Source organism: Parasteatoda tepidariorum, chromosome 4, assembly GCF_982258835.1.
Source record: "Parasteatoda tepidariorum strain Cologne lab strain chromosome 4, Ptep-v5.0, whole genome shotgun sequence".
NCBI classification, from domain to species: domain Eukaryota; kingdom Metazoa; phylum Arthropoda; class Arachnida; order Araneae; family Theridiidae; genus Parasteatoda; species Parasteatoda tepidariorum.
This window is the reverse complement of record NC_141758.1, coordinates 4,816,018-4,833,778: the sequence shown is the minus strand read 5'-3', so window position 1 is coordinate 4,833,778 and position 17,761 is coordinate 4,816,018. Positions and strand designations below refer to the sequence as shown.

Below are 17,761 nucleotides of genomic sequence, written 5' to 3'. Positions count from 1 at the left end.
GCTCATACCCCCCCCCCCACTTTATCAGAGTGTTATTATTTATTATTTTATTACGTGAAAATGATTGCAATATAACATTTGCTAATATTTCTTATTTTTTCTTTTACAGTTGATGTGATTTGTACTTCGTTTTATAATCTGCCACTTGCTTTTACGTTTCATATTGTATGGAGACGTAGTGATTGTTTTGAACTTTTATATCACTTAGTCTGAACTAGATTCACCATTTTTTAGATTTATAACTCAAGAAAGTAGAAGGATAGAATGTAACTAGTACAAATTTTAATTACGAGAAAAATTATAAAAAGAAACGAAATAAACTGCTTTGGTGCTTCCAATGACAAACGAGTGTTACGTTCATAAATCAAGCAATAACTAAAAAGACTGACTGTGATTGAACTGAAACAACGAATCGATTCAAAGTGTAATATTTTTGGTGATTGCGCGTTCGTAAAATGGTAACTAGTTGTTCATGACAACGAAGATGTACTGCTTCTGTTAAGAGAGTTTTTGAAAAGCATGGATAAGTGCATTTACTTCACCTAACGAAATCCTTTCTTGCATTTCAAACATGTCTGCTTCTGCACCAACATCTCCAACTTCTTATACCAGTAAACAAAAAGATTTTGGTGAAGCTAGTTCCCAAGAGGCCGGAAGCTCGGAGGAACAACCGAAAAATTCGATATTCTCTCAGGTGAGTAATATCATTTAATACCTTTCAAGCACAGTGAAATATTCTTTTTTTTTCAATTTGATTTTATTACAGACTTTACCGGTAAACAACCGACCCTGTTTATTTTTTGGCTAATTTCACAAATTGGTTTTTACTATGTAATTTTTATTCAATTCTGCAATCACTGCATATACTATCTGTTACCGATATCCTGCGTATCTACCAGTTTCTACTTATAATTTTTATTCAATTATTAAACCACTGCATATACTCTCTGTCATCGATATCCTGTATGTATGTTGACTTACTTCACAAATTGGTTTCAACTATTTAATTTTTATTCAATTATTAAACCACTGCATATACTCTCTGTCACCGATATCCTGTATGTATGTTGGCTTACTTCACAAATTTGTTTCTACTATATAATTTTTAGTCAATTATGAAACCACTGCATATACTCTCTGTCACCGATATCCTGTATGTATGTTGGCTTACTTCACAAATTTGTTTCTACTATATAATTTTTATTCAATTATTAAACCACTGCATATACTCTCTGTCGCCGATATCCTGTATGTATGTTGGCTTACTTCACAAATTGGTTTCTACTATTTAATTTTTATTCAATTATGAAACCACTGCAATTACTATCTGTTACTGATATCCAGTGTATTTGTTGGTTACTTCACAAATTGGTTTCTACTATTTAATTTATTTTCAATTATGAAACCACTGCACATACTATCTGTTACCGCAGTGTTTCCCAAAGTGTGGTACGCGTACCCCCCAGGGGTACGGGAACAGTTTAGCGGGGGTACGCGCTGTTATGCAAAATATCTTGCAACAAACAAAAATTTCAAAAAATTTTAGTTTGAAACAAAGCTAGTCATGAAAACTTACGATTACGTATTTTTCTATTGGCTATTTTTTGAAGAGTTAACAGTTAATAATTAGTGGTGTCAACAGCCAGTTGTGATTTTTAACTTTTGTGCAATTTATTTTAGTAAAAAATACATTCATTTTTTGGTTTCTACTATTTCATTTTTATTCAATTCTGCAATCGTAGCGTATACTATCTGTTACCGATATGTATATTTATATTTTCAAATCCCCCCATCCATCACCCCCACAAGAAAGGGTTTTTTGTTTCAACACGCACACATCTTTTGTTTTCTATCTCATCGCAGACTTACACGCTAACTTGAATGCAATCTTTCATTACCGGTACATTATATCATTTTTCTTTCGAGAAAATTTCTGTTACGTTTCTCTTAAGTGCTCCAATGCTAGATGGAAGAAAATCCATACATTTGTTCGTTTTGTTTTATAACCAAGTTTTTTTTTTTTTTTTTACTTAGAATTTTTTTTTTAGACATGTGAGACTCATCATGAATAGGGAGGAAAAAAAGTTTCAACAGTTCACCTTCACATACATGTTTTTAAAATATGATATATAAAAATGTAAAAGGCAAAGCAAAATGGATTTTCAAAAAAGAAAGTTCATTATAAACACTAAAATTATAAATGAATAAAAAAGTTATTTAATGTTTTGTAGCATCACCTTTAGCTTTGATCATGCATGTAAGGGATCTTGCATTGCAGGCTTGTGGTAGTCTTTTGTGTCCACATTAGCCCAGGTAGATCTAAATGTTCTCTTTGTTTCTGGAGCAACTTTTTGTAGTTTTTCCTTTAATATCTACATAAATTTTCAATCGGATAAGGTCTGGAGAATTACCTGGCAGCTGTCGCACTTTAATTTTGGGTTGCTCTAGCTAGATCATAGTTGATTTTGGTGAATGACGTGAAACTAAATCTTACTGAAAAATAAAGTCTTTCTCGAACAAGTCTTATGGCATCGGAATCATGCATTAATGTAGAATATCTTAATAAATATCAAAATAAGCAAGAGAAGAATGAAGAAGAGAATCTCCTTAAGAATGCATATTATTCCAGATGCGTTTGTACTGATGCAACTCCATACTATCAAACTAGCTTCAAATTTTACCAAACGTTTCAGCTATTTTTTAATAAACGTTTCTTGTTTCATCCTCCAATATGAAATGCTTTGATTGCCATAAGACGCACAGTATTGGGGACAGTATTAATCCTGGCTGTGTTTCCCCCATCTACCAAACGTCATTTTGTGCAGCAGGAATGACCCATGAAACTTACAGAAATTATTTTCGTTTTTCTATATTTTCCAATATTCTGTGGTATATCTTTTTTCAATCCTCCAAGCCCTACTTTATTCTTAATCTACACCATTTCATTGTTGCTGGTTTTACAGGCCTGCTAACTACTACTCTTTCTGTAAAATATTTTATGGAGTGGCATATATTTTTAGAAAACGCTTTCTTTTTTGGTAATTTTGCCAACATTTTAAGATCCTCACCCCAGGTTTATTGATATACAACATACATTTGCAGGCTTGTGTGCTCAATTAAGGCTTATAAACCTTTGTCAAGTAGAAGAACGGATAGCACAATATAGAGAAAGACATCACAATGTTGCTGTTGTTGTAATTCATTTACGTCGCACTAGAGCTGCACAATGGGCTATTGGCGACGGTCTGGGAAACATCCCTGAGGATGATCCGAAGACATGCCATCTCAATTTTGATCCTCTGCGGAGGGGATGGCACCCCTGCTTCGGTAGCCCAACGACCTGCACGCGAAATCGAGCACTTTACGGTAGCACAGATTAACGAGGACCCATACCGCACACCCTCGGTCCCTACGCAGACAGATCCAAATGGTCACCCACCCGCACACTGACCGCAGACAATGATGCTTGACATCGGTGATCTGCTGGGAACCGTGTCTTAACGATCAGTCCATTGCGGGACTAAAGACATCACTAAGAATACATCCAGGGTTACGGCGCGATTCGAACCCGCCACCTCCACGCTTAACAGAGCGCTTGGCGGGCGATACCGCTCGGCCAGAGAGGCCCCATCACTCCAGGTACAAAGTGGCGTTGAATAGGAACTTTTGATTCATTTATATGTAGTGGTGGAGAAAATCAATTAAACTAATTTAAAAATAATACATAAAAACCTTATATTAGCTATCACTAGAACAAATTTTCAAAAAAAAATTTTTAGAAAGTTGGCAATCCTGGTTTTATAGTCATTAGTTATTTTGAGCTTGGAACATAAGACTGAAACTTAAATTAATGAAAACGCCTTAACCCTTTGCACTCCGAGTCCTTTTAAATGCTGTTTGATTTAATATCAGCACTATAGCATTTAAAATACATAATATAGTATTATTATAGACTTTTAAAATTCTTAAAAATAATGTGGTTACTAATTATTCAGTGTATAATTTCTTAATTTTTAAGTGGTGACTCTTGATGGTGCCACCGTGGGGACATCCGAGTGCAAAGGGTTAATATTGCCGATAAGGAAACATTAATTCCTTCAACATTCCATTTTCAATTGAAACATCGTGCACCACTCGATCGATTTTAACTAGAGTTTTCAGTTTTATGTCATCCCTTGACAAAGTTTTCGGTTTTCGATCACTACTGCAACGATTATTTCTCAACATTTCATTCTTCCGATACAGTTGTAAGATTCTGTTAACGCTTTTCTGAAATTCCTCCTTGACGATGAAAATCGACAACTGGCACTTATATTGATTCTAAAATACCATGTAAACGCCGCATTTTGAAACTTATTCCGAACAGAAAATACAGAAAAGAAGTTTTAAATAATCGTCTGTGATAAATTTAAAATTCTCACATGTTAAAGGTAAAATTAATAAAAACAAATATTATCGCAACATGCTCTAATAATTTAAACAAAATAAATTATTCTAATATTTTAAGAAATAAGAATACTTTTTTAAAATATTATCTTTTTTAAAAAAAAAAAAGTTAGCAAATTTTAAGCGCGTGTCATCATTTGATTGAAAATAAATACTTACGATATCGTTTGCAAATGTGCATTATATAACACTAAAAATAATTTTCATCGGAGCAGAAAAATATTCTAATATTTTGAATCGGAATCATATTACAACAGGATCATCGAAGATATAAATTAGAGGCTTCCATTTTGAAAGATCATAATTAAAGCTTTTAGAAATAGTTTCATTTTTACCCATGTATATAAATTTCTCAACTGTAACTGAAAAAAACCCGAAATAAATAACTTTGTACGAAATTATAGGCATTAGGCTTTTGTGTGTTCCATGAGCTAAAAAAATGTTCAAAAAAATCACCAGTTAGTTAAATATAGGGTTCATGCCGGCTATGATTAAGTGGCCCAAAAATAATAGCTAAAATTTTAATTTAGTTGTCGAAAAAATGTAACATTGTAAACAAATGTAAAAAAAAGCTTAAGCTATTCAAGTACACGAATTTTATGCATATTTTGGGATGCTGTAGCAATTATTGCAAGTATTTACGTAAATAATATTAAAATTTCGACCTTAAAATATTTGAACCAGGGTCCGTACGCATCTGGTAAAAATTAACAATTGGTATCAAATTTGTTCCTGGATCAAGTATTGGGAGAAAATTGACTGCATGGTAGACTTTTTGATGAAACTAACCCATAATTGCGTTACATAGAGAGGAAAACCACGAAAACCTCCCACTGTTAGCCTGACCGAAAGGGGATTTTTATCAAATGATCCGTCTTCCACTAAGGATATTTTACGCTGGCAATGTGATCAGTGCAAGCCGCGTACGGAATTCGAATCGACTAGTTATTGCTGAGATTGAACCCGATTCACCTCATTGGTAGGGGAGCGCTCTATCTCCTGATCCACAACGGCTCACCGTGGCTCGAAATGATGACAATGGAGTGAACTGTATGGACTAGCCTGCTTATAATACAGACCTGAGTCCTATAGAGAACCTTAAGGACGAGTTCGATGGCCGACCGATGGGAGACGTCATTTGCTTCTTATGCCAAAACAATAATTGACGTGTCTCAGACGTCTTCAACTAACATTCCGTTGTGAGTTGTTGTTTACAGTGCAATCAAAGATCATTTCGATATTAAGAAATGATATGTCACTGGATTAAAGCGTGAGGCAATAGTCCGAAATCGGTGAAAGAATTTGCTTGTATTCTCCAAGCCAAATGGAAGGAAATACACCTAACCATCATCCACAAACTTGTGGAAAACATGCTCCAGAGGGTTAAGGAGGTTAATTGTCTCATATGAAAGCTCAACCAAGTAATGAATATGAATAAATTGTGATCTCTTTTATCACTGGTGTCCAATTACTTATTGGCTGACAGTATACGTTAGAGCAGAGGTCGCCAAAGTGGTCTATATAGACCCCCAGGGGTCTATTTAACATAAGCGGGGGTCGATCTGAGCCAGGGGGTCGAATGGGGGTCGATCCGAACCGGAAGGGTCGATTGGTCGAAGGACTATCAGTATTTTTCAGATATGTGACAATTAGAGATAAAAGAAGAAGACTAGGAAATATATACAGGTAATCTTCAAAAATTGAGTGACGATTTTAAACTGCGTTTTGTTGATTTGGAAAACATTGACATCCCTGATTGTATTATTGTGCCATTTTCTGCTCAAATTGAAAACGTGGACATCAACCTGCAAGATGAGCTTGCTGAATTATTATGGGGTTTTGAAGCAAAGACGCTTTTTAAAAATTTAACAATAAGCAAATTTTGGACAAACATAAATATAACGCAAAAATATGTCAGACTTTACGAAATAGCTCAGCCATTTATGATAGCCTTTCCAAGTTCCTATATGGTTGAAGCCGGTTTCAGTCACGTAAATTCAATCTTAACTGAGAACAGAAATAAATTAAATGTGGAGTTTCGAGGGGATTTGAGATTAAAATTGACCAATTTTGAACCCAATATAACGAACCTTGCAGGAAAAAAACACCAAGCACACCCATGTCATTGATTAAGAAGCAATAAATCCGTAGTTACTTTACTTATTATTTCTACTTACTTATAATTACTTATTATTTCATAAATATTAAGGTATTTATATTTCAACATTAATATATTTTTCATAAAACTATTGTTACACTATGTACTGTTACTTTAATAAATGTTCAAAATCATAAAATAAATGTACAAACACAGTATCTAATAGAGTTTTATTTTAATTAACAGAAAATTACTTTTATGGGGGTCGATGGAGATTTCGAAAAATTATGTAGGGGTCGATGATCAAAAAAGTTTGGCAACCCCTGCGTTAGAGCGTATTAATGCAAATAGCTTCCTGGAATAAAATCTTTAGGTCTTTCCTGTGGCGGTTGAGAAATTTTGACACTCATACAAAAGATGAAACGTTGATGATGTTTTAATGTATTATTTTTTGTTCAATTAAACTTATTTTCTACACCACTGCATACAAATAATTAAAAGTTCATATGCAACGCCACTTAGTTCCTGCTCTCACGTAGTGAAGTTTTTAAAATGGTGGCAAAACAGTCGAAAAATCTTAAAGCTTTGGTTTTTAAATGTCTACCGTTGTAGTTGGCAGGTTTGTATTCATTGTTTAGGTCATTATTGCAACGATTGACTATTTCGTCACGGCAGCTGGCTCCATTGAAGCGACGCTGTTTAACGAACAGTGATGTGTGCACATTTCATGTTAAGATTTCGTATTTCATTTAACGTTTGTGTCTAACAAACATTTCACTCCGAAATATTTCACGTTATGGAAACTTGTCACATATGAAGCATTTTATATTTTTAGTGGCATTAATCCAATAAAGGTCAATGAAACACTGGTCAGTGGCAATTTCAAGCAGATTGGATCCGGTTTATTTAAGTCATTGCAGATTTTTTTTTTCCTTAGTGGTAGAGGACTAAAGCAGAATTTTTTAGAAACAAGCGGGGTTTTTTTAAAAAGAAAATTGAACTTGCAATGTATAGAGGGTAGTAGAACTTAAAATCAGAACTTAAACTGCTGTTTGTAGAAAATGCAACACCATGAAGGAATCATCAGAATCAAATGAAATTCGCAGCAAATGTCAATTATAGGATATTATGCAAATTAATAAAGTTTCAGAGCCATCGCGCGTGCGTGGCGCGCGCAGCGCCCTCTGAATTGATGCTGAAAGCGTATAAATAAAGTGCTGTAGCGGGACGTTGAAAATAGTCTATGATTATTTGTTAGTGGCAAACGTTTAGTGAGACCTGAGTATGCCTCCACGACGGAAGAATAAGAAATTCAAGCAACTTACGGAGTTTGAACGAGGGAGGATAATCGGCCTTCGAGAAGGAGGATTTTCCTATCGCGCAATAGCAGCTCGTATGCAGCGGAACAGTTCCACAGTGATGCGAGTTTGGAAGCAGTGGACCGACGAGCACCGAACAACTCGAAAAACAGGCACTGGACGACAGAAGGTGACGTCAGAGCGCGATGATCGACACCTGCTCCGCATGGCGGTGAATGATCGCACAGCTTCCTCCAGGCAGCTGGCAGCACATTGGTCTACTGCTACAGGTGTACAATTGTCGGCTTCGTCAATTCGTCGTCGTCTGCTGCGCCGTGGATTGCGTGCAAGGGTGCCATTATACAGGATTCCCCTCACGGCGGATCATCGACGGCTGCGTCGGCAGTGGGCTCTTGAGCACAGAGACTGGCGAGCTGATTGGCACCAAGTTGTCTTTTCAGATGAATCACGCTTCAATTTGTGGACCCATGATGGCCGTGTTCGTGTTAGACGTTATGCCGGTCAACGCTGCCTTCCTGAGTGTATTATTGAACGACATAGTGGTCGAACACCCGGAGTTATGGTCTGGGGTGCGATTTCGTATCATGGACGATCCAATTTGATACGAATTGAGGGTAATCTCAATAGCAACAGATACGTCCGTGAAGTGCTACAGCCCGAAGTCGTTCCTTTCCTTCAAGGCATCCCTGGAGCTATCTTTCAGCAGGATAATGCACGCCCACATGTTGCGCGGACTGTTAGAGACTTCTGTTCAGCACAACGCATGCAACTTCTTCCTTGGCCTGCTTATTCGCCGGATATGTCGCCTATTGAGCACGTGTGGGATATGGTTGGTCGGCGTCTCACTCGTGATCCGCGTCCTGCAGTTTCCAAAGACGAACTTTGGTTGCGCATACAAGCGATATGGAATTCTCTTCCTCAAGCAGATATTCAACATCTGTTTGACTCCATGCCACGTCGTATAGCAGCACTTATTGCAGCGCGTGGTGGCTGCACCAAATACTGATTTCGGACGCTTAATTTGTTTCTTTTGTTTTGAAAATTTCATCATTTATTTGTATCAGTACAAGTCGTTTCTGCATTAAATTTCATTTGATTCTGATGATTCTTTCATGGTGTTGCATTTTCTACAAACAGCAGTTTATATTCGGAGGGGGCGAAATTCTTAAATTTCTAATTTATTAAAATATAAGTAGATTACACTGGCTACCACTACGAAAAATATTTTCTGAAATTGCGGAGGATCCCTAGTAGTTTCAATCTAACTTCAATGTCCAACTTAAAACAGAGCTAAAATTCCAAGTTGAGTGGGATAAGCGCCGCTTCTCGGCCTAAGTGCCCAGAAAAAACAAACTACTAAGAATAGGAATCTATGCAGGCTGACCCCGGCTAAATACGGTGCTTCTAATAAAAGGGTTACTTGCATTAAAGAAAAACTATAAAAAAAAACAGCAACATAAACTTGTGATGATGCTGCAGTTAAGGAAATTTTTAAATTTTAAAGCTTGAAAGAAGACATAGAGCTCAGGCCAATGCCTGCTTAGTTTTGTAGCGATGCATCCTTATTTAGAATACGAAATATTTTCTTTTTATTCCATATCGCATTCCAGTTATTAGAAAGCACCTCCTTTTTGCCAAAATATTCAATATGGAGGACAAAAGAGCCTTAAATGGCCTCAGTCCTCCAGATAAATGTTAACGATAATGATGGATTTAATATGTAACTATATATTCGATGTGGCAGTTTAAATAATAATTGATTTCCATCGATGGGTTAACTGCTATTGTCTTCGGCGACAGGTGCCGTGATATGGACAGTAATTATAATTAGAAAATTTCAATATGCTCCAATATTTGCTATTACGCCCCAATTTCTATTACATTTTTAACTAAAAGAACTGTTTTTATAAATTTACTGCAGAAGTGTTTATATTATTTCGTTCAACACCTGTACCATTACTGAAATAAATGAACTTATATTGTGATTAATCGTTATTCGTGGATTAATCGTTATTCGTGGATTTAAAATCTATACCAATTTTTTATTGACGTTTCAGTCAATAACATCACTTAGCGAAAAAGAAAAATTATTTAAAAATCGATTTTACAAATTCTCTTTTATTTTTCGATATTGCAGTTAAAATATATTCAAACCTTTCTACGTCTGTTTGTTTATTCTTTTCGTTTCGTTTCCCATGGCAAAGTTAATCAAAGACAGATGTTATTGATATTTTCCCAGGGCATAAAGAGTTCACGAACGTTTTAGTTACCTTAGTTTTGTTACTCAAATGAATTAGAATCTTTTCCCCATCATTTGAAAAGTATTCTCCGGTTTGTTTGATGAACATTTTTTACCGTATCCAAGATACCGATTTCTTTCATTTCTTTTCATATCCTGGTTCATCGTGCTAGATTTTTGCAATAATGTTCAATCTGGATTATGCTGTGCCAAAATACTAAAAATAATTGATTTCATTTCATTTCGTACCTTTTTGCGTTTCAGACGATTTCTTTTATTTAATATTTGCAGACGATATTCGTGATCATGAGTCATTAGAGTTAGAAATGTCGTTCTAGTTTTATTCAGAATCGAAGAGTGAGTCGCAAGCTTAAAGGGCGTTTTCTAGTTAAAACAAACGATGATTAGAAAAATGATCATTATTAGGAAAAAAAAGATTTGAGTAATAACTATCAATATGCGTTCAAGATGTAGATTAATTTTATATATGCTAATCTATATAAAATTGAAACAATTTGTCTTTTCGTTTTTAAATCAAAATTTGCACACTTTCTTTCACATAATTAATTGAACACACGACACCAGTTTTTTTTCTTCAAATTTTTAAAATAGAAGGCATAGCGCAAGCATTACGGTTTTCTTTTTTCTGGAGATTTTTATCCATAAAGAACGCAAGAATGAGAATTTAAATTTTAAAAATTATTTTTGGAGAAAAGTACAATTTTTTATAATTATTATTTCATTTTTGTCCATAAAAGTAATGTGACGTAACTACCACTACAAAAGTTTAACATCATTAACTAGTATATAAATCATGCTAACTTGAATGTACCATGAGGTACCATTTGATCGATGACGGTTGCACACCTGCCAACTTTTAATCCCCTCCATTATCATTTTTCCCAGTGGTATTAAAAATGGAATTAAAACTTCAATTTTAAGCAAACAAATACGTTGCATTTGAAAAAACTTAAGTTGACAACCATGATAGTAACGCATATTGATATATGTGCTTAATTTTTGTAAGAATAGTGGTGATCAAAATCATTTAAAAATTAAGTTTATAAAAGAAAAAATAGTATATATTTACTACCACTTTAAATATAAAAATAAAATCTTCGGGAAAATCCGGAAGAGTTGGCAGGTATGCGGTTGGTATTGTCGATTAACACCGCCCCACCAAGATCTTTCAGCAAGAAAGTTGCAAATTATAATTTAAATTATGACTCAAAGTAGAATGTAAATTTTATACTATTAAAGTTTATTAAATTTTAATAAAAATTGTTATATCTTTTTTGGTTTATTTGGGTTGGTTTTATGTTAACATCGCAGTAGAACTACATGAATAAACTATTGGCGACATCTTTAATGATAATCCAACAACATTATTAGCGCTGGTGCTTACTACACTACCAGAGCTTAGATCACATTTAGATGATGGCAGCAATCAACTGGCAGCAACATGACACTGTTCAACGGACAAAACAATTGAGGAGATAACACTAGAGATGGTTCAGAACCATTAAGACAGAAAATAGCAAAACCGAGTGTTAAAGTTGAGCTAAGTTTCTCTACATAAGTTAGAATGTTAATAACGTTAAGTTAATGCTAATTAACGTTTCAACGAAGTCATTTAAAGGATTCAGAAGCTTGGAGAGTTGTTGACCGATTAGCTGGGGGAAAAAACCGAAATAGCAGAAGCCTTTGGAGTTTCACGAAGTGTGATAGTTTTTTGGAGACTGAAAATGCATGGCAAAGATCAGGGCAATGACGTAGACGTGCAACAACGCCCGATGAAGACCATTATTTAACGTTAATGGCTCGGAGACACTGAAATATGAATGCCACTCTTCTTCGAGAACACGTTCCCTCGACTACTGGAACCACAGTTTCGACATAATCAGTCCGAAACCACCTTCAAGTTGTAGGTCTGTATGCTCGCCGACCAATGGTGTGTGTCACGGTAACAGCAAGGCACCGTCGCGCCCGTAGGGAGTGAACAGCAGAGCACGTGAACTCGAGGAGAAATTAATGGCGCCATATTCCTTTCTCAGACGAGTCCTTTTTTTCTGTTCGTCCTGATAATAGGCATATTTTCATCTGGTGGGAACATGGCGCTAGAAACAATCCTGCGTTAGTGCACGAAAGAGTAGGATTTGGCAGTGGGGGAGTGGGGATCTATGCTAGCATCTCCATTGATAAGCTCACCGATCTCCATATCATGCCATTTCTGATTGGTCGCCGATATAGAGATGAGATCCTGAGACCTATGGTAGTTCCTTACACTACAGTAACTGGAGATGACTTCATGTTAATGGACGACAATTGCAGGCCACATCATGCTAACTTGGTGAATGATTTCCTTTTAGAGAAAGGAATCATACGAAAGGGTTGACCAGTGTGTTTTCCGGACATGAACCCAATTGAGCATGTTTGGGACATACTAGGCAGACGAATTGCTGAACGCCTACCACTCCCACAAACTCTTCAAGAATTGAAAAGAGCTCTTCTGGAGGAGGGGGACAGAATACCCCAGCCCTTCATGAATAACCTCATTGACTGTATGCTGGCCGTCTGGAGAATCTATGTCCCCTACTAAGAACGGCTTTCTTGTAAGGAGATACCTTTATTTATTTGTTTTTCTCTTACGCAAAAATTGTGTTTTCTTCCTTTTGAACCCAAATCCTAAAAAAAAACCGCATTTTTTCTGTCAAACAAATGTCATTTTTATCTCGTATAGCCTACTACGTCTGTCGATAATGAGTCAATCATTCAACCAATTCTCCATGGGCAAGATCAACCCACAACCTCAATATCCTTTAACTGTTTTGAGCAGTGTAGCCCACAATTTTTCAGTAATTTATAACATAACTAATAAAAACAATTTAAATACATAAAGCACAAATCAAAAGAAATTATCCAAGTTTTTATTAAAACCACAATCCATTCTCCGATAATTACTCCACGAATGCGGATAATTATTTTATCTTCGACGAAATATAAACTCAAGAAAATAATCAGAGAGGTAATAATTTAAAAATCAATATCTTACATCACTACTTTCAACTTCTTTCAATATAGTATCTCTTAATTAAACCTTTCGCAAAATCGAATTTCGATTCTTTAAATGAAATCTAAAAACCATTATAGAATATTAAAAAGTCATAATTCCTTTCCTCAAGTCGCGTAAGATAAAATTGAAAACTAAACATTTGGCCTGGTATTGAAAATATATATTTTTACAGCCAAAAGTAAATTACTTTTCTACCGTGGTAATCACTAGTAATTTGCATCGAAATAAGTACTCAAAGGAGTTTTGGCGGAAGTTTATTGGCGAGGAACTCCATCTTGAAAAAGAAACTGATGGTCTCTGAGCTATTTCGTCTGCCAGGAGAGATTGAAATGATCACCCGAAATGTAATAAATTTTATTGTTTCTGACTGTTTAAGGAAAGTTTGTTTTATGTTTGTTTGTTGAAGAAACTAAATAGAGGAATGTTTGAAAGTTCTGGTTACGTTTTGATTCGGTATGTTGAGTTGAAATATAAATAAATCTGATAACGTATGCCATTGTTTTATATTTGATTTTACAAAAGATAAAAATGTTCCAAGATCAAATCAGTAGGAAAGTTTTTTATTTTTATTTAATGAAAAGTTTTTCAGATTTAATTAAAAATTTGTTCTGTTGCGACTTAACTTTTTTTATAAAATAATAATTTTTTGTAATTTAATTTAGGATTTATTTTCACACAACTTTTCATTTAATCAAGAAATTTTAGAGGTCTTATTTAAAATTTATTTTATACCAATTTTACTTTTTTTAATAATCAATGAGTTTTCGAGATTAACACTAGAAGTGTCGTAGGGGTCATTTCGATCTTTTTTTTTTTTTTTTTTTTGCCAATTCTTATATTATTTTTGAAGATAACGTGAGCTTCAAAGCTCATATTTTTTTTTATTTCTTCTAAATCGTTTCCAAGTATTCTCCTTTCTGTTTATGAGTAAAATAAATAATCAAGGAAATACCTAAAACGGCCAAAAGTGGTCATTTTTAACCCTAATTAGAAAAACGTTATTTTTTGAAGTTCAATGTTTGTTTTTGATTTTGCAGAACTGCAAATATTATAAAGATAAATTGTAGAACAGAAATCAAGGCTCATCGTGCTAAAAAAAAATGGCACTCGCAACAGTTTTCGAGAATTTATCAGGTATCTTAGGTAGGTTTCGAAACTAGTAGTTTTTTACAAGATGAGGTAGTTAGCCGTTATTGACACCAACTATGTTTAATTTTGGGAATTGGCACTATTGGTATTATGGAAAATGATGCTGTTTTAATATGTAACAAATATACTTTTCTATAGGTACAAAGTATTACATAGGTACAAATTTGAGTTAATTTGGTGTTAATTACAGTTGCTCCAGTTCGGTGCAGTTTTATGATAGATACTTTTTTCAGCTCCTAGAAGATAAAAGTACCGGAGAAAGTTGTTTGTTTGCGGTAAATTTTAAATATAAGTTGCCAGTTGATACTTAGTAGAGATAATCGTTATTTTGATGATTATTACTAAATACGTTTTTTGCTTAATTTAATAACGCAAAACCACCGGGAAGGGCAACAAATAATAATAAATAAATAACATTGGTATTATTTTAGCTTTATTATTATTGTCGGTATAAATCTTTCAATTCCGTGCATGATTTTGTAGTTTTGTTCTATACTAATTTATTGATATTTCCCCCAAATACGAAGAATTCAGCTAGTAATCTATAAAATCAAGATCATGAATTTCATAAACGAAGCAATAGTTTGGAATTAAAAAAAAAAGTCAAACCAGAAATACGAAATATAGATTCCTTTTATTTATTAGAACAATTCTGTATTATTTCCGATGGATTATTATTCAAGTGGATAAATTTGTGTGCGAATGGATTAAGATTCGTATCGCAGATAAATATCAAACATATAAAAAAAATAATAGATTGCAAGACATAATGAGTAATTTTTACGAATACGGCATATTTTACAAAAAAAAAGTTCAGTTATGTTAAAAAAGTTCATTAAAACCATAAGAGAAAAAGTTTTATCCATTTATTGCATTAATTATTGATTGTTTGCTATGGATTGTTACTTGCAATAAAGGCGGAATAGGAAACTTGCAATAAAGGCGGAACTACGTTAAGGATATCTTGCTGTGGCTATTTTTAGTAGTTTGTGTTGTTTTATGTTAAAGATAATAAGAACCCGAATAAAAGAACTAAGAGATATTCTCTTCTTATAAAGAACAAGTACTAGTCAGTAAAAGGATAGGAATAGACGCTACGCATTGATTTCCAACAGAACTTTTTTCACTCAAAGCAATTTAGTTAATTAGAAACAAAAAACTTTTCTTGTCGACTTCTTGGAATTGTTTTTCTTACTTATATACTATTACTTTTGATGAAAATGCAAAAAGTTCGATTTTTTATGATTACGTATAAGCGAATGAAAGAACAGTGTTTACATTAATGTCTTATTCTTACCGTTTTTTGTATTCAAAATTACCTGGGGCAGAAATTTTGAACCTATAGTACGCAAACAATGGAAAAATGTATAGAGCGCAAAAAAAGTAGAAAAAAAAACGAACCATCCTGAATAACTTTTGATCCAATGAACGGATCTTCATGTTCAAAGATACCACTAATTTTTACCACTTTTTGTATTTTAATAACCTGTGGCAACCCTGATAACTCATCATTACAAGTTTAGATGAGTGGGCTAAAACGGAATGAAAAATTTGCTAGTAATATGAATTAAATTTTAATTTTACTACCTCCTAGTTAAAAGTTTCCTTAAAGAGCATAAAAGTTGGCAGGTATGATATTATAAGTTAAATTTTAATAATTCTAACCGGAAATAATTTCCACAACAGAAACGTAATTATTCAAAAGAAAAAATTATTTTACTTCGTTTTGATTGTGATGAAAAGAAGTATTAAATGAAGTCCTTTTCAGTAAACAAAACCCAGACTCTTACATAATTTAATGTGATAAATGTTTTTATTTTCCTTCATATTTTTCTCTGCGGGGAAAAACTAAGTCATTTATAATCTTGGGAAAAAATGATATGAAAGGTTAAAAAAAAAATAGTAACTAATCTACTTAAATCGACGGAAAAAAATCTTTTTTAGCTTTAATTAGGTGCGAGTTTTTTCAAAAGCATTAAGAGGAGGAAACATAATGCTTATTTCAGCTGTCTAGGAAATGCAATCCACGGGGATTTGAGTTAATGAAGTAAATTTAAGAAGAACAAAGCCGAAGCATTTTAGGTAACTTTATCTTTAAAAGTAATTTATTTTGGTTTTATTTGAGGGCTTTAGATGTTGATTAGTGTTGGGACTTTTAACACGAAAAGATTTCTTGACATTGAAAAAAAAAGTCTTTTTTTGGAATGTTTTAGTTTTAAAAGCACGTTTACGAAAAAATAAAAGAAAGTAATAGAAAGGCAACAAATATTCTCAATAAGCATATGTTTTACAGGGTTGTCACTTTTCAGAATAATTTAAAAACTGGCAGTAATATATTGAGGAACCAAAATGTTTTAACTAGATACCATCATGAAAAATATTTGAAAATTAAAAATGTAAAATTTCATGTAAAATTGTAGACTGTTAACCCCTTGGGGACGGGTGATTCAGAAAAGCATTCGTACAAAATCAGAATCAAGTTGCAATTAAATAAAAAACGGTAACTTAAATGTAGTCGTTACTAATTTGACAGACTTACTTTGCTTTTATTTTAATTATTGTTAGTTTAATCATATATATAATCAATGTTAATTCAAAGTATAACTAAATAGTTTTATTTTGAACAAAGTAATGGTGAATTAAATAAATCAAAAAATTATAACTCCGCCCACAAATAAACTGCTAAAGAAATACTATGATTACCAGTTTTATCTTCTTACCCTGATTGATACGGTTTTTTGCTGTCACGTATTTGTGACAGTCGGCGCGAAAGGGTTAAAGCTACGATAATTTTATAAATTATTTGTCACCACCTTTCAGCTTTTTTTTCAAACTGTAGCAACTCTGTTTTCAGAATTCAGAAAACAATTGTTCCTTATATAAACAAAAGTTTATTAGAATTTTTCAATTTTAAGTAATTTTTTATCTTTTTATTAGTCGGAAAAGTGTCATTTTAGATTTAAAGTGGTAGCAAAATTTATATTTTAACCTTTGCAAACTATTCTCATCAATAATACGCATAAATAACTATATATGTTTTGAACAAATTTAAAAGTTTTTTCTGTCTTTTCAATGAAAGTATGTGTTATTGGGTTTATGTGTGAACGTGAGTGACCGAAATCAAGGGAATGTCGACTTTCGCCTGTGAATGTCAACAATTACATCGTGGCTTTGGTGAATGTCTGAAGTGAAATTAATTTATGTGTTGATATTATTACATTTATTCGATATTTTAATATCTGCTGATGTTAGATTAGAAGAAACGTCAGTGTTCGAAATACCGGTTAAATGGGCAGTGGCACTGAACCTTAAATAAAACGATGTAGGGCATACCGGGCAGTGAAATTTAACTAGACCTAGTATATATTTCGGACATTTACCAAAGCGACAAATTGATTGTCAACATTCACAGTAACGTATAGCAAAGTTGCTTGGTT

At 33.7% G+C, this 17,761-nt stretch overlaps 1 protein-coding gene across 1 annotated transcript in view; it reads left to right on the top strand.

Moving 5' to 3' along the window:
* The window catches only part of LOC107440544 (dual specificity protein phosphatase 22-B), a 208,940-nt gene that overhangs the window by 142,244 nt on the left and 48,935 nt on the right, over positions 1-17,761 (top strand). Inside the window, exon 2 of the mRNA XM_087160544.1 lies at positions 110-694. Coding sequence (XP_087016670.1) covers positions 572-694 — 123 coding nt within the window. The 5' untranslated portion in view covers positions 110-571. The remainder of the gene's footprint in view (positions 1-109; positions 695-17,761) is intronic.